This window comes from Tachysurus vachellii, chromosome 6, assembly GCF_030014155.1.
Source record: "Tachysurus vachellii isolate PV-2020 chromosome 6, HZAU_Pvac_v1, whole genome shotgun sequence".
Classification (NCBI taxonomy): domain Eukaryota; kingdom Metazoa; phylum Chordata; class Actinopteri; order Siluriformes; family Bagridae; genus Tachysurus; species Tachysurus vachellii.
Genome location: NC_083465.1, coordinates 18287268 through 18313017, shown reverse-complemented (window position 1 = coordinate 18313017; position 25750 = coordinate 18287268). Strand labels below are relative to the sequence as shown.

The window sequence follows — 25750 nt, the reverse complement described above, 5'->3', positions numbered from 1 at the left end:
TTCTCCCACTGCCATTTAAAACTGGTGTAATTAGCCCACTAATATTAACCAGTGTGGTTAATGAAAGGAATCCAACAAACATTTACACAAAACAAAAAAGAAATGAATAAAATACAATGGTATGGTTTTATTTACAGCATAACACCAGCTATTCAGTATATTAGCCAAATCAATATTAAAACGCTTTAGACATACCACCAAAGTGCACAAGGTTTAAATTCCACTGCCCAGACAAATAAAACCCTCAGGATAACTTGTTGCTATCCCAGTGGCAAAGATCCGGATCTGTGAGGCAACTTATGCAGCTCTAGGGATTCAGCCGAAGGCTCTACTAGCACAACGGGACTTAAAGAGAATAAAGTCCATAGAGCTCCAGTTCTTAAAATTCAGCATTTGGGATTTCAGCATGCAAAACTAGTATGAACACATATGCATGGTAAATGTGGACAGAAACAACATCAAACGTATTTCTGACAATAAAAAATAAAAATTAAAAATCCAAAAAACAAAATACAATGCATCTGCTAAATGCAGTTTCTCAGTGAAAGTGTGTTCCTACTGCTGAGAGTCTGGTCTCAGCTATATGCTGCACGCAGAGCATGCTGGGAGCTCATTTTGTTTTCACTATCCCCCCCGTCGCTAAGTAATAAACCATCTAGTCATCAGAGTGATCCCTAAATGGAAGGAGCTGTGTCTAGGCTGCATGACATAACATGTAATGATGCAGGATTAAGCCACATATGCATGAGCTGCATAGCAGAATTTATGCACGAGTGGCATTCTTGCATGACAGAAATAGATAGAGAGAAATAGTTCAAAACAATTGCATCTTACCGAAGGAAGGCGATAAACATTCTCACACTGCTGTACATCCAAATACCAATGCCATCCGCATCATCAAAAACAAACCAGAGTAAACAGAGTAATATGTGCAAGTTAACATTTTGTATAATAAATTCTTCAGAAAGCACTGGACAGAACACATAGATAATTATACAAACAATCTCATATTCTTCTAACTTTCTCAACAAGTGGAAAATTACTTTCAGTAAACCTGCAACCTCAAGTTTCCTTTTGAGGCTTTAACAAATAAATCCTCTGGTCAGACACAGTTCTAACATTCTGCATACTGCATTAGAAGATGCATTTGATGTTTCACATCATCTAGTATTGTACAAAATGCCTTTATATGAGTATATAGAGAAAAGCTTAGCCTTCATTACCTTCCTTCAGTTAAAGTTGTAATAGTCTAATGTTTATTATTTGATAGGAAATGCATTCACTGAAACAATATGGAAACAATAAGAAAATGAATCTCAAACAATGGAAAAACTCTCAAAACTACAAAAAGCAAATGATCAGAAAGGGGTGTGGGGCAGCTTGGTTTGATACAAGGCATAGATCTGTTGGTCATATACACACACAGACTCCCATTCTCTCACTCTCTCCCACACACATTCACACTCACAAGATTGTTGGACTTCTACAGTTTCAGTAATTTGGGGGATACCATTACAAAGTTATACCATAATCATCATAGCAGGACGCATACACCGTAGACCTTATACTGACTTGAGACACCTGATACTTACTTCAAAGAATCAATTTCTCCAAGAAAAAACTATATTTGTTTCTAATGCAAAACTTCCAGCAGACTAAAAACAAAGAAATAAAAAATTTAATCCATTGGATTTGTAGTTTAACAGCAGGTAATTTACTAATGAACTCGTTTTCCATAGCTGATATAATGTTTAGTCCCTTCCATATACAGGTGATCATTAACTTCAATCCAATGTTCCTCATGTCATATATAGTGGAAGTTCAGACAGAGACGGAGCTCCAGGCTGATGTTGCACATCCTTCTATTGCCTTGTATGGTGTGGGTTATGAACCGGAAGAATGGACACTAGGAATAGGGTAAAACTTAGAAACTCTGCTTTGTGCAGTGGGGTTCAAGCACTCGGATTCCCCACTCATTTTAAAGAAGACTTCCTGTTCTTGCATTTTCCGAGTGAACTCTTCTTCAAGAGCCTGCAGGACACATGAAAAGGACCATGTATTCATTACAGAGACATCCCAAAACGTAAAAAAGGCCCAACAGTGTATTTTCCCCCAATAAGAAGTGGTACTTTGCAGAGCATCTGAACAAACAACTGTGCAGTACCTTCTTTCTGGGACGAAGTTTCTCTCTCCACTCTTTAAGCTCTTGACTGTGCTCCTCATCCAGCTCCTTCAGCTTCTGAGTCTCATGCTCAATCAGCACATGGCACTTCTCATTCTAGGTTTACAAATGAAAGAATGACTTAATACTGAGATACATAACTCAGGCTGGTTAGGTCATTTAATATCGAGTCTTTAATATTTACATGTATGAAATAACAGAAATGGGGGGAATATTCTGGAAAAAGCATTTTAGCTACTCAACCAAGACTCTCAGATGACAAGTACAAGCTACAAAACAAAAAGGTAACAAACAAAAGAACCCAACACACACCCTACTAATCAGCTCTGGCAAACCAGCATGCCTAAAAAAATTTTTTTTAAAAGAATGTTTTTAAAAGAATGTTTAAGAAAAATGTTCTCAAAATACAAAGTGTGCCTATAAAGGATGTGTACACAGATGCTACCCAAACACTATGTCCTAACAGCAGGTACATTTTTCAGATGGATGTCCAGTTTCTACTGAGCTTTTGTTCCTGTTTCTGTTTGATCGATGCTATACTGTAACACCGCAAATGTTTATGAAGAGAAACTCATCCATGAGGTAGAGAAAAGAAAGAATCTGTATATATGACTCTTTCCCTAAATGTTTGAAAGTATTAAACAGAAGTTAGGTAAGTGTTCTCACACACAGAAAAAAAAAAACATCCTGTCATATGTATCTCATAATGCACAAATGGTCAAGCCTTGAGGTGGATGAGGTACAACAGCAGAACACATCATCAGGTTCAACTTCTGTTATCCAAGTGCAGAAAGCCGAGGTCATTCCCAGTACTAGTATAGTGTTCCAAATAAAGGTGTCCTTGAGTACATATCTCAGTACTATTTTATGTATACATTATTTCCACACAAACACTGCTCTAATTCACTTATATTCAAGTAAATTATCTGAATGTGTGTGTTGGACCTGTAGCTGTTGAAGCTCTCTGATATTGGAGTCACACTGAAGCTGAAGGTCTCTCATCTGGTTCTCATGCTTCTGGTGCTGATGAAGTCGTTCATTCTTTTGTCTCTTCTCTTCCTGTACAGCAAACTACCCCCAAAAGCCAGTATGAGAACATACACTAGTCATACACTATATACACTATGTACTTCAAATTGTAATTAACATTTTTTTCAATACTTTCTTGGTGTATTACCTGCTTAATTTTCTCTCTGTCCTGCTCCGGAGTTCCTGTGCCAGTGATGCGCAGACTTTTCTTGAACATGGCCATACGAGTTTTCGCTTCACTGCGCTGGATCTTTGGTAGTCGGGCTCTCTCCTGAGCCTGCCTGTTCTTCATCTCTTCTATGAGGCGCTGGTTATAACCCTGCATCTGCTCCATCTCCTATAATTTAGAAGTGGTAAAAGAGGAACAACAGTGCATCAGTGCATTAAAGGTATGGTCTCCGGTGTTTGAGAAATGCTTCAGAAAACTGAGTCGGGACGATAAACAAAACAAAAATTAAAACAAACATGTAGCCAATAAGCAGAAAGGGGCGTGTCTTGTCAATATGGCTGGAGAGAGTGTTCAGTGCGCATGTGTGACATTAGCAGAAAGCGGTTTTAACATTGACATGGCGGATAAAAACAAAGAAAGAAAGCGATGAAAGGCTTACGATAAGGCAAGCAGTAGGACCTGTGTTAATATAGCATCAGCTTTCCAGTGCTGGAGAGAACTGAAGGAGCGGGAATTTGGCCGAATATTCACAGATTCGAGTTTCCAGAGCCAATAACTCCTGAGCCTAATGCTGTTACTAAACAAATAACACCTCTTTTCTATCGTGGTATTGTAGAGAGGCAGCTACAACCGCGTTTTGCTAGTAACAGCATTTAGCTCAGGAGTTATTGACTCAGGAAACTTGAATCTGTGAATATGCGGCCAACTTTACTTAAAACACTGAGGTTGCTTTTTTCCTTCTCGATAGGTGAGTAGCGTTGGTTTTGCTTTGTTTCACAGAACTAATATACGCCGTCCTTTGCATGATTATGCTTTTGTGTCATTTTTGCTTGTTTGTCTATCTGCAATCGTATTGCTCTTCCCGTCACCTATGATAAAGACACATTACTTTCCATTAGTTGCCTGGGTTGCGTATGCATGTGTGGGCGGAGCATGTTTGTTTTGGTGATTTTATATGTCAACATTGGTTTTCAAACACGGGAGACCCAGCCTTTAATACAAAACATTATCAAAACCAAGAATGAAACTGTACATTCTCTGCTCAGAATCTTGATGCTAGTTTGTTATGCAATTAACAAAATCAAGCATTCCCTGGTAATGGGACTTAACTAACTAGTCAGAAAGTAACTGGAAAAAAAATTACCATGAAGGGTTTGCTATACAGATAAAATAAAATTAATCAAACTGTCAAAAGCACATGGCTTCTCACTCTGCAAGGTATTCATAAATGCGAACTAGCATTAAATTGATGTACCCTGTAGGACTGCAGGCTGTTCTGTGTAAATCACCTAACAAAATAGGCAATATCTTTAAGAAGTGATAATATTATGAGGAAATAAAGTATTTATTCAAATTAAATTGTGCAATGTCTGCTTTATTCCCGAACCTTTTCATGTCTCTTTAGAAGCTGGTGCCTCTGCATGAAGTACTGATCTTTCAGCTGCTGTTTCAGCAACTGGTGCTTCTCCTGCAAGTGGCGCTCCTCCAACTCCCACATGGCTGCCTCACGTGCTGTATGCAAGAATGGAGAGGGATGGAGGGAGAGAGAACGAGAGAGAGAGAGAGTTAAATGATAAATAGACTGAATTCAACAAAAACAGAATAGACGCACTGTGCAACAGTTGTAGCCAGGAAAGAGAGCAGGATGTGTGCAGGTTCAGACATGTCAATAAATAGCCATTGCATCATGCTTCCGGCAGCATCTGACTCACTACAGAGAATCACTCAATCACTTTCCAAGCCATATTTGATATACACAGCCCATAAGATCTTTATAAAGTGTGTTGACAGACTAATAGGGATGGACGAACTAATAATATTGATAATAATATTGATTATAATATTGTTACAAAATAAACAACCTCATTTTTATTGTACTATTGGCAGATTGTACGTATTTAAATATAAAAATGTAAACTTTAATTATCAATAGTCGATTAGTCAAAACTAACTGACCTCTTAAAAGCTGCTGCTTATGGTTGAGACAATCTCGTTCTATGGTGGCGATCTCTAGTTTGTGTTGCTGAATGATTTTCTTCAGAGCGCTGTCCAACTCCTGCTGTTGCTTCTGCAGAAACTCCTGTTCCTGTGGTAAGGATGAATAAGAGATAGGAGTTGAGGCAAAGACAGACATCTGCATCAATTAGTACCTTAAACTGCAGTGTATCAAACTGCAGAATGGCAACCATTAGAAAATGGTCACAAAACATTATACTCAAAAAACAGGTAAAACACTAGCACAGACATAATACTGCTTGAAAAAAGCATGGAGAAAAAAGTCTAACCAAATAGCAAAAAATAGTAAAATAACAGTTAGAAATGTCTTGTAGCCAGACAACATTTACATCTTATGAAAATACAATACAGTCCAATATGGATGAATGGAGCAGAAGAAAGACATGAGAAAGTACTGTGCTTGTTATAACCAGGGCTCAGAGACCAAATGTTTTTTTCAAAAATCTTAAATCGGGGCGCTCTTATCACAAACAATATTAAAAAGTTTCCATTCTTGTTTTTCAACACCAAAATAGCGTTCCTTAACTGATTAGAAAAATAAACACATTTAATTATTAAGTTCCATTTACACCAGCTGTATGTAAGTCCTATAGGATAAAATAATAGGTTCGGAAAGCTAGTAGTCCCAGCAGCTATGTTTCATTGAGAAGTTCAGGTCCAGAAAAGAACCACAAAATTGTACCGAATATACTCCAACATTGTCACTATGAAATAGATCACAAATGCTTTATCAGGGAACAAATGATATGTTATACATTCTTAATTGCTCATCTGTCAAATGAGGTTTTATATTGAGAACATTTAAATTACACTGTTTATATAAAACGTTATAGCCTGTGCTGCACGGCTCATGTAAAATGATACACTAAATCGTGCAAAAAGGTAACATGGATTCAAAACATTTTGTTTTTGTAAGTGAGACATAAATAATTAGTTTATGATTTACACAGACCAGAATATTAACACTATTAATCAGTAACAGACATTTCAAATTAACATTTCACATTAACGGAACAAAAAAGGATGCCTTCTGATTTTGTCTTCATTCCTTAGATCAGCTCAGAGCCCTGGTTAAAACACAGGTCTGCATTATGATAGAGTGTAAAGTTCAAAACAATGAGTAACCCAATTAGCTTTTCAAAAGGCATTTCTCAATAAATAATTGACTTAAACATTACTCATTTATCTAAACTTTTCACCAAACATTACAACGCAAAAAGTACATATTACCACAATGAGAGAATGTTTTAGTGTTGTTACCCCAGGACACAAGTCCTACTGTAGCCACAGTGATGATCAGCGTTTCCATTTACGAACACACAGCCCAGTGGCACAGATAAAAACAGTGAGAGTGAAATATACAGGAACTGGAGTACATTTGGAGTAAATAACAGAGCACAGTATGTTTTGTTCAGAGAAAGACACTGCACCATAACACAACAGCGACAGCACTCCATAAAACAAGAGCACCACTCGGCTCACATGTGCCGTCTCCATCCTAATGCAATACTAAAGTGCCATTAGTCAGAATTCATGTGCAAGTGTGCAATATTCCTCTCTTTACACAAACCAGCTACATTGTTGATTAGGGTGTGGATAAAAATTGTGCTTTTTTGTGAGAGAAACACAGACTACTGTTGTTCATTAACTGATTAATGCAAATATCGCTACAAAAAGGGAATACATTAAATAATAGGAATATCTTTCTCAATATTCCTAACAAAGCCATGTAAGAGGATGTTTATGGTGGACTATACATCGGTTACTCAGTTAAATAATTACATTTTTGAGCAAGACACTTAAATGTCTGGTGGCAGGAAGGCACATATGAGCAGGGGGGTTGGACAGGGAGAAGAAGGGGCAAAACTTACATCCTGCATCTGAGCGTTGAACAGAGCACATGAGGACAACTGAAATGACTGTATCATAACCTGGGCCACACCCTGTGGAGCGAAACACAGTGCACTCTACCACGTCAGGGACAAGTCACTCACACACGTGTGGCATGTTACCACCCTCCAAAACCCACATACACATACTTTTAGCTTCTCACAGTCACTTTCACTTCTGCTGGTGGCTTAAGGTTCTGGGTTAAAAATGCAAGATTCTCAGACAAGATGCAGAAAAACAGGTCCTCAAGGCTGACAGGGAAAAGGCTTTTTAAGCAGTAAATGAGCTGGAAAGTCAGCTGATAATCTCCAGGCTGTTCCTCCATGAATTCAGTGTCCTTCACATGCTTGGGACATGAAGCAAAAGAGCAACAGTAGAAATATTTAGTAAATGCATATTAGTTTGTTAAAACCTGAACAACTGAACTTTGACATCTGTTTGAACCATGGAGAAAGAAAAGAAGAGGCTTTGTATAGTACCATCATCTCATATTGCATGTGGAACCAAGCTCTGTTGGTGTTGCTCACTTTATGTCCCTGGGTATCCTCATGTCTGCGTTACCTTCTGGTTCTTGCACTTAGTTATGCAGTCATAGCAAGTCTTGCAGGAGTGTCTGCTTGCAAACTGTACATCTGTACAAGTGTACATCTTCACAAATTACAGGACAAAAGAGTTCCTAATAAATTGTGTTATCCCTTCAGCTATAGCTTCACTTTGATATAAAAGACTTTGAAAAATTTTTAAAACGCTAATGTTCATACTCAAGTTCCCTTTAACAGAATTAACACTACGTGACTATTGTACACAGTTATTGAAGAGAACTGCTTTATAATCTTCATTATCTGGTGTCACCAAGATGAGGATTGGTTGCCTTTTGAGTCGGATTTCTCTTAAGGTTTCTTCCTCACCGCCTCAGCATTTCTCCTTGTCAATGGACAATGTCCACTGTTAAAAGTGCAATACAAACACATTTAAACTGAAACGAATTGATGTTTTCTGTTCTGTTTAAAAATAGGAAAAGTTTTAAAGTACAAGCTTCTTAATAGTAAACAAATTAACCACCAAAACCAGGAACAGTATGGATTACTACTGTAAGTTATGCCCTTTGAATTCTCTAATAAACTTACCTTACAAAATAAGAGTTACATCGCTAATTACTGGATTTAAAAGCATGTAGTGTGTTATATGCAATTAGCAAATGGTGGTATATGAGTCTTTACCTCTTCTTGCTGAACAATAACGAGGTCATCCTTTAAGCGTTTCAAAAGCTCTTTTCTCATGTGTTTGGGGGACATGCCGATCTCCTGTTTGACCTACAGTGTACGAGTATGTAGATGGTTGGAAACTTTGCTGTGTTGAAGACTGAGCACAGCTGTTATTATGTATTAGTGTCAAGTCATGCATTAATAAGGTTTACCAGGGAGATGATTAGTACTGTACCACTGAAGCGCTAACCAGAATCAAGCAGCTCATGGATGATTTAGTGCAGATTTATATTTGAGTGATGTCCCAGAAACCTTAAGAGTCAGTTCAATAACTGGTAAGTTGTTTCTGTTAATGAGAAATGGATTAGATACCAGAGTATGTATAAATCAGACACCATGGTAGAAATCAGATGAGTAGCAGAAACAGAATAAAGTTTTAAGAATAAAAGGTTTTATATGCATTGATTACGTTATTGAAAACACTCAACTTATCCAAATTTCTAAGAAGATGCACACTGGGGGACTGGTATCCAGTACTCTCCAGTAGTAAAGGTAGCCAATTGAGTACTGATGATACATTAGCAGGTAGATTTTGCACCTAGAACCTGAATCCAAGTTGTAGGACACACCTCTGCATATTTATTGCAGTTTTGTCCGGTGTGAGAAATCCTTTTACATTACTGGCTCAATAGCTGCCTCGGAACCAGTCAAGTATGACAAAAGGGTCCTGAGGTCATGATATAGGTTTTACTCTCTGGAAATGGACTGCTACAAAATGTGAAAGATGTAGCAAGTTACTGGGGTTATTGGCAGAGTATAGCCTAGTAATTCAGGATTTATTTTCCCACTATACAATTTTACAATACTGGTTAGTGAGCACCTTTCCCAAGATCAACATAAATTCTAAACAAAAAGTAAAAGATTATCTATAAAAATTCTATATATTGCTTATATAAAAGAAGCAGACAGAATGGATTTACTATTAATCCATGAACCAGCCGAAGCCCTCCACCACAGCAACAAGTCCCACACTTCCACATTCACACATTCAACATCATAGTAATACATTAAGAAATATGTACAATAAAACATTAATAAATACAATTAATAAATACAATTATTGCATCTAATAAAAACAACAGGGTAAACAATACACATTAAACATGCACTAACCCAAGCCGTATACAATGCAGTTAACTGCCATATCAGAGATAAAAGAATGGGCATACAGGTGGAAAGGAGTCCGCTTAACTGTGCATGCAGAGAACCAGCAGTTAGGTGAAAATTAAGGCTTTAAACTATTATTTACGTCTATTTAATACAATTCTAGCATCATGCCAAGGCTATTGTGGAAAAAGCAAATAAAGCAGGCTTGACCCAGAAGCACCTTAAAAGCACCTTCATATATTATTCAGATCAAGCCAGACATCATTTTCAGAAAGAAACCTTTCCCTGATTATGACCTGATGGGGGAAAAACTATAGAAAAAAAAGTAGTAAAGAATAGATCAATTCAAAAAGAAAGGAACAGTTTCTGTTAATAGTTTAAGCTAAAAGTGCATTGTCAGAGAAGAACAGAGCCAAAGTGTAATATATGTTAACAGTGAACCAGCATTTTGTCCTGGCTAAATAAAGTAAAAGCATGCAGTAAATTGCAAACAATGTGCAAGATGACCTTGAAGGCCGTTTCAAATGCAGCTGCAGGAAGCAATCCCTGTGATCTGAAACAAAGCTGCAATCTACATTTACTGTCATGAGACATCCTATGTATGCAGCTTTTGTAAAGATCACACACCAAAACAAAGAATGATGAAAAAGTTGATTTATGCAGCACAGCCCATCCACCATACACAATCAGACCCATATAGCGGTACATTTTTAACATAATTCTATACTGACATGCTTACAGAACTAAATAGGACTACTCTCTCTTGCTTACCTCTTTCTTGCGATTCTTTAGCATGTTCTGGAACTTGGAAAGCTCCTTGTCTTGCTCGGATTTGATCCTCTTTGCCTCGTCCCTCAGACGATTAGTGTGATCTTGTTCCATACGCTCAACAGATTGCTTCTGCTGCTTCTCTAGGTTCTCGACCTCCTGGTCATACTGACGCTTCTTTCCCTAAAACAGACAGACAGACAGACAAGACAGAGAGAGAGAGAGAGAGAGAGAGAGAGAGAGAGAGAGAGAGAGGCTTTATTGCCAAATAAAATGTTCCAAATATTTTAAACAATCTATGGGGCTTTTTACACCTGGTCACTTCATGCGTTTTCTGTGGTCGGATAGCTATCCGTTCATAAAAAGACGAGGTCTAAACTTTTTCGTTTTCCAGTTCGAAATGTTTTCGAGACGGATATAAATCTGATCGTTCAAACCACTTCAGAAGGTGGTCTGGGACGCATTTCAGATGAAACTGGACAGGTGTATAAAGGTTGTTCAAGCCACATACGTCAGCGCTATACTCCTCCAAAACGGAAGTACGTCACTCGCAGGTGATCTTTCACCCAAGTGTCTCGCTGGGTCTTATAATGCACTGCAAACAGTAAATGCTGTTTTTTGTAGCATAACCGTCATAGCAAGTTTTTTCGTCTTCTTTTTGATTGCATTCTGAAAACCGCATACACCAAAGCGTGTTCCATTTCAATTATCCCCCGAAACAGGGCTGTGTATTGGCAAGAATCTGGCGATACGATACGCATCACGATACGGGGTTGCGCTACGATATGTTGCGATACATTGCGATATTGTAAGCAAGGCGATATATTGGGATATTTCTTATTTTAGTTATAGGATAAAGTTTTAGGGAAGCTGTCAAGAACACCACCATATGCAAACCTTAGCAAAAAAAAGTTTTTTATTTAACCAGAACACAGTGGGAACTGCATTTGCATTAATTAGCCCCTGTAACATTCAATATGATTGAACCACTTTATGTGCAGTATGAATAAAGGGGGAAAAATAAAGTCCTTGCAGGATTTCTTAAATGTATTAAATGTGTTAAATTAAATGTATTAAATATTAGCTGTTATAAACAGACCATATATATTTTTAGACCCTGCTTTTAAAGCTTCACAGTTTCAGTTTACAATTGTAGCATGCAGTGTCCTAACATTTTGATCTGAACAAAAGAATTACATCTGCTTTATATCAAGGAAAAATAAAGTGCTTGCAGGATGCCTCGTTATGTGCGCTCTCAGATTTGTAGTGTTCTTTGAATATTTGACGTTGGCATTGCACTATTTTTATCAATCTCTTTCGTGCCTGGTCTGTAACGAAAGCCGAAATGACGCCACACATCGGCTTTGTACACTGAAGCGGGAGCTGGAAATATTCTTTCATCTTCCATTACTAGTAGTGAACTATTTTAACTAGGGGTGGGCGGAATGACCAAAAATCTGTTTCACGGAATAAGTTATTTTATTTCACAGTAGCGGTATATATCACGGAATAATAATTTTTCAGGTAAATCAACAAAAGGAACGTGCTTAACATATTAAATACCACTTTAACACTTTAAAAATAAAGAATAGCCTTTCTCATCTTATTTTATTAATTTTTCTTTTATTTAGCATTAGTAGTGAATGAGACTCTCAACTTTTAGATCAACCTCACCATAACAATAGATAGGCCCCATTTTTAGATGATAAAACAAGTTACTCATGCTAGCATGGCTAAAGGTTACATTCGTGTGACACAGTTTGCAAATCACATTTGTCTGCTCTTTGTCAGCCTTTGTAAACCCGAACCACGTCCATACCACTGATGTCGCGCCTCGTTTCACAACAAGTTCCTCCTCCTGCTCGGGATTGGTTTGTGGGATTTCTTTATCAGCATGCATGTCTTTCTCCATGTTTTTCTTCTTATCTACGCTTATGTGCCGCTTCTCAATCGTTCTCAGATTCAATGGTGCTACACGTGAGGTTAACCATGCCCACTAATTTAAATTTCACGGTATGCACGGTATAGAAAAACCTGTAACGGTAGACATTTTATTCCGCGGAAACGGAATATACCCTAATTTTAACGTTAACATTAGTAGCGCGCCGTTATGCTAGTACTTCCTGTCACTGTTTAAGTTCAGAGATAAGAAGACTACGATCTAGTGGTTGGGATATAAACGTAACAAAATGAAACTGCCATGAATCTGTATAATTTTTTTTTTTTTTTAATAAATATCGATATTTTGTTTTTGAGAATTGATACAGTATCGCCAAACAAAATATCGCGATACTCACGTGTATCGATATTTTCTTACACCCCTAAATGAGGTAAAATATATTTGCATTTTGGGCGGGAGTAGAAAGATCGGATTGATATCGGATTCGCCAAGACGCATTTATGTGGCCTAATGTAAATGGAACAGTTTTAACAAATCAGATAGCTATCGGTTCAGAGAAAACACATGAAGTGACCAGGTGTAAAAAGGCCCTATGTGTAAAGTACTCTCAGTCCTCAGAGATAAACTGACATGTACAATGTTATGTAAACATGTTTCACTGAAAACTTTGGACAGACAATTTTGTCAGTGATCTTGTTGCAGCCTAAATAATATGTACTGTAAAGACAAAGGCACTCACTGCCATCTCCTGCTCAAAGCGCCGGAAGAGTTGCTCTTTCTGCTGCTGCAGCTTATTGGTGAGCTGTTGATGTGCTCTTTGCTCCTCCTTCTGTAGCAGCCTCAGCTCACGTAGCTCCTGTCGCCTACAGCAGGACCACAGAAGACATCATTTCATTGCTTCATTACAAAATTAAAACAAGTCAACACACCAAAACTGCAGCAGTGAAATTCAAAATGGGAAAAAATTGATCTGAGGTCACTTTCAAACCAATTATCCTGTTTATCTGGAAATCATTTTCTTTACTATTAATTTGATGTTTTTTATTTTTACACGGCACACAATGAATCAAACCAAAAAAAAAATATTTGCCTGAGGCCATCCTTAAAAATATTCAATTATACAATATATACAATTGTTTGCCGTAACCCGACCGACCCTGTCAATTTAGGACCGACTCAATTTTTTATTTTTTTGCTTTAAGTCCGACCGACTTGCCTGTTGTAAATTTGCGTTAAGACCGACCTTTTTTTTTTTTACTCTTCAAACAACTAATACAAATGCAATAAAATAATAATTATATTTTAGTAAGTATTGTAAATATATAAATTGCCTAGGCCTACATACAAACGAAGGCTACGTTCTATCTTTTAAATAAAAACCTGTGACGTCATCTATGTTTACACTATTGGTTAACGGATGTCACACTATGGCCTGTGCGTTCGCTTCGTCTCATTCTCTTATTCACTGTCAGTCAATGGTTTGCGCTTGGTAATGATAGCTGCGGCCGCAGTAAACAAAATGTTCGTGGTCACCATTCAAACAAATTTGTTTGTGGTCTATATAGCCTGCATCAAAATGAGGTTGAAGGCACGGGTTGAAGACCCAGTCAGTGACGTCACGATATGCTAATTTGTTTAAATTCATACCTACGTAATCACCGTCACCAAAATTGTACTTTTTTTTTTACATTGAAACTTGGAAAAAAAAAATATAGACCAACCTACCGACCCCTTTTTTTTTTTTACTGTTACCCCTGTTACTGCAAACCAAAATATTTTTAAGGATGGCCTGAGGTGGATGCATGACTGAAAATGTCATAAAAGTTCATAAAAGTTACTTATTGGCAAGAAATAAATCAGCCAAGACAACATAAATACAGAAATAACTTCTTAAAGTACCATAAAAGTGCCAGTTACTAACAAAGCTCAAAGAAATTAACGTAAAAAGATCGGGAACAGTAACAACAAAACAAAAATCTACAATGACAAAACACAGACACCAGAGAGAATAAATAACTTTCTGAAAATGTAGTTTTAAAATACTTTGATACAACATTCAGTGAAAAATTCAATATGAATTCTGTGGAAAAATGATTTCAAATAATTTCCAGATGTTTAATAACAGTGACAGAGATTGCTTAAAACATTACCTTAAAAAGCGCAGTTCTTCATTCTTGGTGTCATTATCAGTAACTATCTTTGAAGTGGTGACACTGACCTCCACCCCATCCACCATAAACTTACGAGTCTTTTTCAGAGTCTTCTTCTGGTACTTGGCATCCTGCACAAGCACAACCCAATGAACATAAGCAATTTTATAATGGGTATAATATCAGAGCACACTGTGATATTCTTACCTGCACAGAAATAGATCCCTCCTTACTTCTGGATAGGAAGCTGGAGATAGAAAGGTTCATGTCAATGCTGTTGGTATCCGCTGCGGAGCTGCTTCCTGAATCAGAGTCCTTCTCAATATCGGGCTTAATAGCCACCACTTTATTGTGGTCTACCTCATCCTCTGTAGCTGCATCAGGGGATGCAGACGGTTCATTATTTGCTTCTGGGGTTTTCTTTAATATATGGTTTATCTCATCTTTTTCCCCATTAATGATGATGACAGGTGACACATCCATAGAGGTCATACGTTCTTTTACCATTTTTTCTGTCTCAGCAGGAATGTCTTTCACAACTGTATTGGTGACTGACTCAAATTTATTTTCCACTTCTAGAGACTCCTTAGCATCTACTTCAGTTTTAGGTTGGTCCTCTGCAGCTTCGGGTTGTATCTCCTTTTCTTCCATCTCCTCTTTCTTTTTCTCCTCTGTGAGTATCTCAATACCAGTATCTTCTCCCTCGTTCTCCTGTGCCACATCATCTTTCTTCTTCTCCGTTTCTCCTTCAGTCTCAACCAAGTTCTCGGTCTTTCCAGTGTCAACCATGCTCACCTTACCCTGTTCAGTACCAGCTTCTTTAGCTAAACTGTTCTCTGGGTTGGTCATTTCCACAGGTTCAGTACATTCCTCTACAGAAAGTTCTGGCTTCATGTCCTCCTTTATCTCTATCTGCTGATCTTTTTGCTCATCTGCCATTTTATTTTCTTCCTCACAGCTCTGATTAGAATCATCCATCCCAAGCTGTTCCTTCTCCTCCTCTCCAGTCTCTTCACTGACAGTCACAGACTTCAGGACAGAATCTTTCTGGGTTTCTGGAACTTCAGGAATCTTCTCCTCGGGAATGTTTTCTGAAATCTGGACTTCTTCCTGGCTCCTCTTGTTGTCCTCAGCTGTTTTAGGTTTTGCCTGTGGTTCATCTTTCTCAGTGACTGATTCCAGCGTGGATGCATTCTCAGAAAGCTTCTCGTCCTCTAAACTGCCAGTGCTGATTTCAGACAGCGCACGCTTATGTCCCCGTGCATCCTGCATACACAACGTAATTATGATTAACTTGTTGTGAATAATATTCTACATAAGGCACAATGCATTAAATGCATAAAACAGAATGGACACCAGACCATACTGAGAATAATTGTTTACTAGTTAATGAATGCACATACGAGCTGTGTGTCGGTCTCCTCTTCTTCCTCCTCTTCTTTGCCTTCCTCAAACTCCTCAAACACTTCTGCTTTAGCCTCAGCAATCAGCTCACGCAAAGGTTTGCTATCAGTTACGCTTGAAACAAACGGATGCTGAAAAAAGAAACCATTAAAATGTGTGAGAGAATATTATGCCATAGTAAATTCTATTACACATTTATTACATACAAGCCCTTTGAAGCTTTATGGATAAATCACCTGCAGGAGTTGAGTAGTGCTCCATCTGTGGTCTATATTCTTATCCAGTGCTTTCTTCAGGAAATCACTGAATTCTGGAGACCTGTTAAGTAAAGCAAGGAAACAAATAAAAATACATGTCTGAACCAAATAATACATGATTTAGATTTAGAAAAACACAACAATCAATTGAGCTCTGTGCACTTTCAGGCTCCCCATATGGAGATGCTCTGGGTAAGCGACTGCTAAACTGATTCATCATTACTCATTTCAGCTGTCTGCAGCCTGCACACATCATTATGTCAGAGATTCACAAGCTCTTTGTCAAAAAATTAAATTAAATAAAAGGGGGAAAAAACAACTAATGGAAGACTGAACTTTCTATGTTAAGATTCTACTGACTAAAAGTGCCTGGAAAATAATATATATGTAAAATATATACAGCATGGAGTCTGCAGCCATACCATCGGGAGGGCTGCATGAGTGTAGGGGGCTCAGACTTGGCTATTTTGAGCAAAACTCTCATAGGGTTCATTTCGTGATTGGGCGGCTCAATCTGTGCCAACTCGATCAGTGTGATCCCAAGAGACCAGATGTCCGCTTTGTAGTCATATGGTCTGTCTTTGGATGTCTCACACATCACCACTTCAGGAGCCATCCTACAGACACATGAGGCATTAAATAAATAATAAAGATTAACTAGGGGAAAAGAGATGGTACAGTAAGAAAAATAATATAACAACTATAATTATCCTGGTTTGTTGTCCATGGCATTTGTCTTGGACTAACCAGTAAGGAGTCCCAATGAAAGAATCTCTTCTTTGTAGAGTCCTTGTGTTTTTTGCAGACACTCCAAAGTCAGCTATGAGGAGATATTGAACCAAATTAGATATACATACTTTATCAAGGGAACTGGAAGAAACAGGCTAAGAGAAAAACCTCTTATTAAGCTGCTGTTGTATTTAATTTCACGATCGTAGTCCAGGGAATATAAATCTCTCAAGTGAAGTTCTTACATTGTCATGTTTTATATGTAAATTAATAAATAATATATACTCAACAGAACCCTCATAAATGATAAAATTGAAGGCAGCTGAAAAAACTCTCACCCAATTTGACCTCTCCGTCTGCAGATAACAGAATGTTTCCAGCTTTCAGGTCTCTGTGGATGATCTTATTCTCATGAAGGTAAGTCAGTGCATCTAAGGTCTGTTTACACACCACACGGATCTGTGGCTCTGTCAGTGGCCGCTCCAGCTCTGGATACACAAAAATATACTTTATTGTATGCGGTTCTATATAAGTGTGCATACCTTTAAAAATGGTTTACAGAAAAACACTTTTCTGGGAATTCATGAAAAATTCATGTTGTGGAAAATATTTAATGATTTTGCTATTACTGTGGTTTAACCTAATTTACCAGCTGAAGCCATGCTGACTCCTAGGCCAAAGTGGCAAGATGAACTGAACAAGAGGGTTATTCATTTATTATTAATAATATTATTATTATGAACCTTTTATTACCCTCTCTAAAGTAATTTCTACCTACAAACAGACTTCCAGAAAAACAAGAAGTGGTTTTGGGTATGGGTATATAGCTGTTAACATAACTGTTATCGCTAAGCTGAGTCGTTGATAAGAGGTTTAGTGAGTTTGCTATATTACAAAGTTAGCAGAAGTAAGAGCTACACTAACACAAACTCAAAATCAGGGCTACAGCTTAAGCCAAGCCATTCCCAAGAGTACTTCACTAATAGCACCTACAAGTACTTCGGTTTCAGGTGAAAGATAAAGGAGTAGAGATATATAATACGCGTGTGTGTGTGTGTGTGTGTGAGAGAGAGAGTGGGTGAGTGGGTGAGAGAGAGAGAAAACTTCTTAAAAAGTAAGAAAATGATTTATTAAATGTGTGGCTGATTTTGACTGCAATGTTACTGCAAAGCATAATGAACAATCAGTCTTTCCATTTTTCAAGTATAATCTACTTCCAAAACATTTAACGGAAAAACTGTATGAGGCTTTAGGAACACATCCAAATAATACAGCAGAAAAAGGCTGAATCGCAGAAACCACTTCTTGAAACTAAAACTTCAATAATTGCAGGTTCGGAGCACTTCAGTGCCAAAGCAAGCTTAGCTTTCTGTGTGGCACTGGAATGGAGTATAATGTATTTGAGAGTATAGTGTAAATGATTCAACAGCTCTGAAATACCCTGTTAGCCTGAAATGAAACAAAGAAAATAAAACTCACCCAACATGACAGCATCGACTGCACCTCCTGCACAAAACTCGATAAGTATCTAGAAACAGAAGACAAACTTTTTTTTTACAAACCCAGCTATGGTACATTCTCCTAGACTGACGACCATTTCATCCAAATATAATAAAAATGCAATAACCGCATAAAATGGTGGAGAAATGGACTACAAATTCTAAAAAGTTTAACAAAATATGCTCACAATCATCTGATTTTTAACTCTAGATTAATTTATTACAAATTCAGACAAACCGTGTCCTGTGGTGATTAACTGAGACAGATACAATTCAGTTATGTGCTTTATAAAAGCTTTGTAATTTAAACCAGTATGTCATTCTGCCAGTGGGTTTCAAAAGGTACTATCAAAATCAATATAAACTGTGTGTTATGTTTCTTTGGTACACTATGAAGAGCAAAAGAGGGAGAGTTATTTGCCTGATTGCTAAGCAACAATAATAATTTACACATCAGATAAATATTGTTTATTAATGTCCACTTTAAAGCTTATACACATCTAAACTAAAAACTTGTGACCACCTGAAAAGAGTGCAGAATTTTCTCATGGTTTCATTACTATTTTAAATCTTTCTCAGAGATATTCCCTAGGACTCTGGGAACACTTTTTCCGTGCACTTAAACCTTTTAACAGCTGAGTGACTTGAGATCCTTCACCCAATTTTAACCAAACATGACAGTGTTGATGGGAGGTTTGAATAAAATCTCCTCTGATGTGCCTGCTGGATCACTGGACAAGTGTATAACTAATTCATAAGCACTTTCTCTGCTCATCGGTAATGGTATATTATCCTCCCATATACCCCGAGCATGGGGGGTGCCATATGAAACAACCTGTACCTAACTGCTTTGGGAGCTCTGTAGCAAAATGAAAAGTATCCACACGTGTATGTAAAGAAAGCAGATTAAAGCAGACTGACATTAAGAATGAATAAAGCAGCAATGTGCAGAAAATTCCTGAACAAGAAGTGCACAGCACTATGAGCTTACTTTCGGATTACAACATTTTTTCATAACGCAGAAGCCCTCAGTAAATAAATAAAGTTCTCTACACTTATCTACATATCTCTTCCTCTACATATTGAAGCATGTGCATATATTTGTAGTTCTGTATTTAGATACACAGCTCACAGAGCTTGTTCATAACCACTCAAGCAGACTCACAATGACACCACTTACCCACAACTTGCTCTCAAAGTAAAACGCATCAAGCAGTTTGACAATGTTCTGATGGTCACAGGAAGCAAGGATTTCTATCTCAACCATGTAGTCTTCCAGCTCCTCCTCTGTTTTAGTGTCAATCACTTTAGCAGCTGCAAGTATTCCTGTTTGCTTGTTCTGAGCCTGAAACAAAACAATACGTGCAAGATGGTTCAACCGAAAGAAGCCCAAAAATCTGTGTCCACAAATCTACATCTGCAAAACAGTAGGAAATGTAGACAGAACACATAAGGAAGCTTTCTTTATGAACAAAATACAGGTAAAAAAAGAAAGCTTCAAACAAACAATATAGAATTTAATAGCATCTAGATCATGGGTACTACAAATATTTCATGCATTATACTAAAATGTAGGCGTATGTGTAAAGTTTCTTAACATTACACTTATTGAGTTACTGTACTCCGAAGCTCACCAGTTGATTAACTGGGTATTTGGCTGCAAGGGGTTGTGGCATATATATTTTTCCTTTATTTGCAGTGTCTGTTTAGGCAACATTTCTATTAAACACTCCAAAATAAATGTGACTAAGAGACAGTCAGCATTTATTATTATGCAAGATTTATTAGTATCTGTAAACCCTTTTTCAGCTTCAGTTATTGTTGTTGGAACTGAAGGCATATGGTTAGCAGAGTTTCTATCCTTTACACACTTTATATCAAGCAAAATGGCAATGGAAAAGTATGCTTCATCACCTACATGAATACATATCCTCATGATATCTAATGAGCTGACCTTAACGTATACGTAAAATGGATTTAAACTGATTTTTTGTTCTATTAGTGTAAAAGAAGAAAGTCTCTACCTTAGATAATTACTAAATTCATAGCTATTTGTGAGACATGATGTTTCGTGGGGCGACTGCCATCACAACTACTAAAAAAAAAAAAATAAAAAATCACATCTATAGGACATTAAATTCTATTTCTTGGGTATCAAGAATGGGGAAAAATAAGCACAGAGTTAGTATTTAAATACAAGTTTAATATAAATAACATTTCCTAATATAAGAACAATGAATTGCTGGATTGTAAGGGTTGTTAGTCTAACTTTAAATAAATTTGTCTCTGTAACTGCTGTGGCCTTAAAATAGCTTCAAATGGCCAAAAAAGCAGAACAAAAAAACGGAAACAACACAGCGTTACCTCACCAAGAGGTGTGGCAGAAACTGCTTGAGATAGCCGTAGTAACCTCACTGTACACAGAACACATTAATCATCTATGCTCACATAAAGATTCATTTCACTACAGTTTGAGGATTAATTTCAGATTATGTTCATGTGCTGTCTCTGTACTATAATCTATTTTAAGTCAGCAAATGGGAGGAGTGACACGATTCCAATCACTAGTTTCTACACAGTCGTATTTTGGAAAGAGCTTCAAGTGTAATGTTTATGGATACGAAAACAGAACAAGTGGCCAGAGAAAGGAACAAGGGAAGAGACTGTGGCTCAGACTTTCTATTTACACAAAGCTTTACATCATACACGTTCATACTGCTTTTCTTTGTACTAGCCAACACCTCTTCCTTCTGTAATCAGTGAGGAAACGGATGCAGCTTTTAACAACTTAAAGGAGCCGAACTAACACGGTCTTCTGAAAGCTTCAGACCGCAAATAGTATGTGTAATATAAATCAGCTCATTTTCTGAATATCATCGGATAAAAAAAATAACAGTTATTAAACTGTCGCTGCACTTTAATTTGATCATTTCACCTAAGACAGCACACAATATTACCGATGTTAAACTAAATTATGCCGATTAAATCTAGCATCATGATAAACACAGCATCCTGTTCACTTTGATACGCATTCACTTTTTTTAGATAACCAATTTCTGTGCCTGATCAAAGCCTGGTGTTTGCATTGAGGGTGGAAATGTCATAAGGAAAACTCCTCTGGTGTGACACATTCTAGCAGTATGTGACACATGCTCCCACACCCATCAGCCTAACTCTGCTCTGATGAAATGACGATGGGAAGGGACACTTGCTGCAAGCCTCTCCCACTGATCCATCTGTTGAATCACTATGTGCCAGTTCACACTTCACTATATATAAAATTGAAACATTTAAATAGTTTAATGTAACGCTATCCTTCAGAACATTATTTAAATCCCTCGACTAAAGCAATGGCGCACTAACAGCATCATAAATGAACCACCAGCTTTTTCCTCCAGTTTTATCCCCACCATCTGGAGACTAATATCCTATTGGTTAACAAATTGCATGGAGAATTAAAGTTAAAGGCTGTTTCTCATACACTCTCTCATACAGTTATTATTTACTCAAAAAAGTAATTATTTACATTATATACACTGGGCTAAACTCACAACACTTACAAGCAAGTGCTCCAGAAACACATCATGAAAAGTCACTGTTATTTAAACAGTATGAATAACAAGTTAATCACCTTGTAACCAGAAACCACATAATTTCAGTATTTAAAGTGATCACCAGTATTACATATAACACTTATGTAAATGTTGGCTTTAGAGATAGTTAAGCAAAAATTTATATTATATTTATATACACAGATGCATGCTACAGTATCCAGCCTGGCAGCTAAATTTCAAGCGAATAGAAATCCCTATGCGCTGTAGAGGCTAGTGAGGAAGTAGCATGTATCAGCTGTGTAATAGACTTACAGTGCATTATGGCTAATAATATAATGCACTCGCCAGTGAATATGATTTCTACTGAGAATTCAGACATCACTACATCCAGTGCTGTACTTCATGAACAGGGATCAGATTCACACACAATATAAATTCACCCTGTGCTCTTTGGTATTATGGCACAACAGTGTAGTGGGTGGCACCTTAGGAACACCCAGTCAACTGTAGGGCAAATGTATAATGCATTCCATGATAGGGTGCAGTAACAAAGCATTTTGTCTATTTGCTTGAGAAGCTGTACACGAGAGCCTTGCATAACTGAGTTTTGACCTTGTGTACTGACTTTCAGTTACGTAATTATGATCACATTTCCACCACTAAATTCTAGTGATTGTTATTCTACCAGTATGGTGCAGATTTGTTTTACACTTGAATGCATGTAGTTAATTTTAGTAATCTATAGCTTATATTTAGCAGGTTAAATGTTAGTGGGCAAACGATTAAGTATTTTAATACTAACAATTGCTGTAAATCAGAAATAAATGGGCTTAAACATAGAATGAACCACAAACTGTTAACTAATTTGAATACGCAAATAATATCTGCTGTACTGCAGGTTTAAAATAGCATCATTTTTCAAAAAGGCAGAAGAAGAAAAAGTAGAAGTAGTATAAAAAAGTGGCATAAACTTGTGTGGTCTTTATGCCCTTATAACCATGAGTTCATCTGTACAACAGATCATATTTCAGATCCAACGGTTTTGTCTCGTAGTACAGATGAACCTTCTGTCAATGGCCTTTTGTGTCGTACACATATAATAGGGGTATTCTGGCAGCCTATTTCATTATTAAATGCAGAAGTCATCAATACCAATCCAGGAGAGTCAGAGTCCAGACATGCTGGAGCTTTCAAAAGACACATGCTCCCAATTTTTCAATAGAATAACAATATCACAGCCTTTCAAACACACTGCTGATCTGATAGTGAAGTCCTTGCTCTCAAAAAGGTTCTGATGCCAGGTTGTGCAAAATGTCAAAGGTAACCATTTGAGCCAAATCCAATCAGAATGTGATGCTCAGGTTCACACCAGTGCATTTGATGTGATTTACATGTTGCCTGGATGGTTAAACTGCAGCACCTTTAATATGTAATTTACTTGGAAAATTGTATATCATTTAAGGTGCAAAAATGAAGAATACAAGACCACTGTACCTTTAAATATTTGTACACCTATGTGTATATATGCACCTTCCTAGCTAAACTGTTACAATTACAAAACAGGTACCAACCCAGTGAAAAGAAAAAGTAGTATGATACCTTTATTACTGACAGTGTAACACATGCTCGTAAGTGTGATCAATCAGACGTCTTTGACCAAGCTATTCACAACACTGCTCTGGACTATGTTCCCTAAGGACTGGTATTAGTGATCCCTGAACGAGGCTGACATATGATCAGAATAATGAACAAGCTTGCAAAACTCCTCCACAAATTCTGTGCAAGAATAACATGAGGTGAGTCAACAGACACAGGCGAAAAGATAAAATGACAAACGTCATGGCAAAACTGAGCTAAGCAGCTTGACTAGTCATGTGAATAAAGGGATAGGTGGTGTCTCTACCTAGTACACTTTAGTTTACAGATGAAAACAAAAACACAATCCGACATCTTTACCTTGTAGACCTTCCCGAAGGCTCCATCTCCGAGCTCTCCTACAATCTCCCACACTTCCTCCGGATTCACGTCTCTATGGACGTGTTCGTATTGTTTTTTCTTTTTCTCCGTGCCAATCTTAAATATCTTTCTCAAGTTAAAAAACGACATCTTTGCCACTCGAGAATCTGTACAAAAAAAAAAAACTAACCTAAACTAATCAGCCTCTAAGCTAATCAAATAAGTTTGCTAACTAGCTAGTTAGCTCTTTCCACGCATTAAATAACAACTAAACTGCAGCTAAAAGCACAAAATAAGTTTTTGTCGTCTCTACTTTATGTTGGATGTACCAGAAATTACAAGCCTACTGAGACATGAGCAATTCTGAAAAACCGTGTAGGTTTTATCACTAAACATGTCCATAACGGTACAGGAGAATCATCTACAGTAGATACAACACACTAGTCCTTTAGTTAGCTAGTTAGCACGATCTTCAGGCTCTGTTTATGTTCTCGGGTTTAGCAGAAAAACTGGATCTGGCCTTTCAAGATAAGCGACTTTTTTTTTAATCACTTCACTTCATCAGACGATAAGTGAAAATCCATAAAACGGTGTTTTTCTCCAATCGATTCAACACAAGAAAACGGATTCTAGCGTCCAAAGTGTTCGGAAAACAGTTAGCTAGCTAGCAAACAGTCCTAGCTTAGCTGTCTGTTCCTGGTTAAAGAAAGAAAATAAAATAGGCCTAAAAACAAAACGATCACTGATCTACCCTGTTACCCTATATATCACACTACTCCACCCGGGAGAACAGGTTGTTAGGTTGGTTTAAAGCGTCCATCCTCATTTACAGGAAAGCTCCTTCTGTCTAAGTCCCAACTTCTGGAAAAAAAAGATGAGGAGCCGTCGCTTGGATGGAGAACGCGCGTGCACAGCGATGATGATGATGATGATGAAGGCAGCGTCTGCGCGTGCGTACTGCAACCCAACCGTGACGCTCGAGCTTATAGCAGGAACTAGTTGTTCACGTTTAAACAGTAAAACTGTAACTATGAAGCGTTCATCAGATTAATATACAAATATATTTTACAGACATTGTATGCATTCTATATGCATAACCGGAAACCAGGTTATCTTTAATTTGTGCAATTTTAAAAATGAAAAAAAAAAAAAAATGGAATATCACCTCCAATATTTTTATTGTGATAGAAAAATGTATGAGGAAAAAAAATCATATAAAGAGATCACACTCCAAGCATTAAAGGAAAGCAAGTTCAATCAAAGAAGTCCTTATGATACATATTACTATCATGATGCTGGAATTAGGCACAATGTCAAATACAACATTAACAACATCAACAAGCAAACTTTTCTTTTGTATGTAATGTTTAGGTCTGTTGAACTCACATACAGAGGAAGTGATTGTTACACTAAAAATCATCAAACCATCATATATGTTGCAACAGATTTTCAGGAACTGGGTTTTGTCCACTGTTACTATATCATAGTGTGTGCTGGGCTTTCTCAGGAGTGTAGTTGAGTGAATTTAACAGTATTTAGAAACTTTACAAAGTGGGGATCTGACTGGAAAGGTCACTTTCCTGTCGAGAGAAAGAAAGAAATAGAGATCACACAAATATGTGGTACAACAGGAATTCTAAATTAGTCAATACCTCTACATCTTGCACATCCCCTAGACACCTCTCTCCCATTGTGAGGTTCCACTCTAAACCAGGCTATTATGAGCTTTATTGTTCACATATATCACACAGAACAAATATTTTTAAATACAAGTTGCTTAACTTACTCGCCTAACCCTAACCCTGCCCCTTGGCCTACACTCAGTGACAGCTGTTTGCCAATCATAGCCCGCCCCTTGTGCTTTAACACACTCTT

At 37.4% G+C, this 25750-nt stretch overlaps 1 protein-coding gene across 3 annotated transcripts; it reads right to left on the bottom strand.

Annotated features, from left to right (window-relative positions):
* Positions 1-107: 107 nt before the first annotated feature.
* On the bottom strand, positions 108-24787 carry slka (STE20-like kinase a). 3 transcript variants are annotated; one of them, XM_060872669.1, is made up of 19 exons: positions 23876-24787; positions 19546-19710; positions 18346-18394; positions 17205-17354; positions 16885-16957; positions 16560-16754; positions 16117-16198; positions 15880-16011; positions 14684-15742; positions 14477-14607; positions 13066-13189; positions 10430-10609; positions 8507-8599; positions 5337-5466; positions 4768-4892; positions 3360-3548; positions 3128-3253; positions 2165-2278; positions 108-2031 (listed from the first exon to the last, which is right to left on the bottom strand). In XM_060872669.1, the coding sequence occupies exons 1-19, from the start codon at positions 24023-24025 to the stop codon at positions 1885-1887; spliced, it is 3414 nt and encodes a 1137-aa protein (XP_060728652.1). In that variant the 5' UTR covers positions 24026-24787; the 3' UTR covers positions 108-1884. The 3 variants fall into 3 exon arrangements, with proteins under 3 accessions (XP_060728652.1, XP_060728653.1, XP_060728654.1); XM_060872670.1 differs by lacking the exon at positions 8507-8599 and adding an exon at positions 7268-7339; XM_060872671.1 differs by lacking the exon at positions 8507-8599 and having other exon boundaries at positions 23876-24786.
* Positions 24788-25750: the final 963 nt, after the last annotated feature.

Excerpts from the sequence above, each read along its gene's own strand:
- slka (XM_060872669.1), bottom strand. The coding sequence starts at position 24,025 with ATGTCGTTTTTTAACTTGAGAAAGATATTTAAGATTGGCACGGAGAAA. Across the intron at positions 19,711-23,875 it reads CCTTCGGGAAGGTCTACAAG|GCTCAGAACAAGCAAACAGG; the intron begins GTAAAGATGTCG and ends GTTTTGTTTCAG. Across the intron at positions 13,190-14,476 it reads GAAGAACTGCGCTTTTTAAG|GCGACAGGAGCTACGTGAGC; the intron begins GTAATGTTTTAA and ends GTCCTGCTGTAG.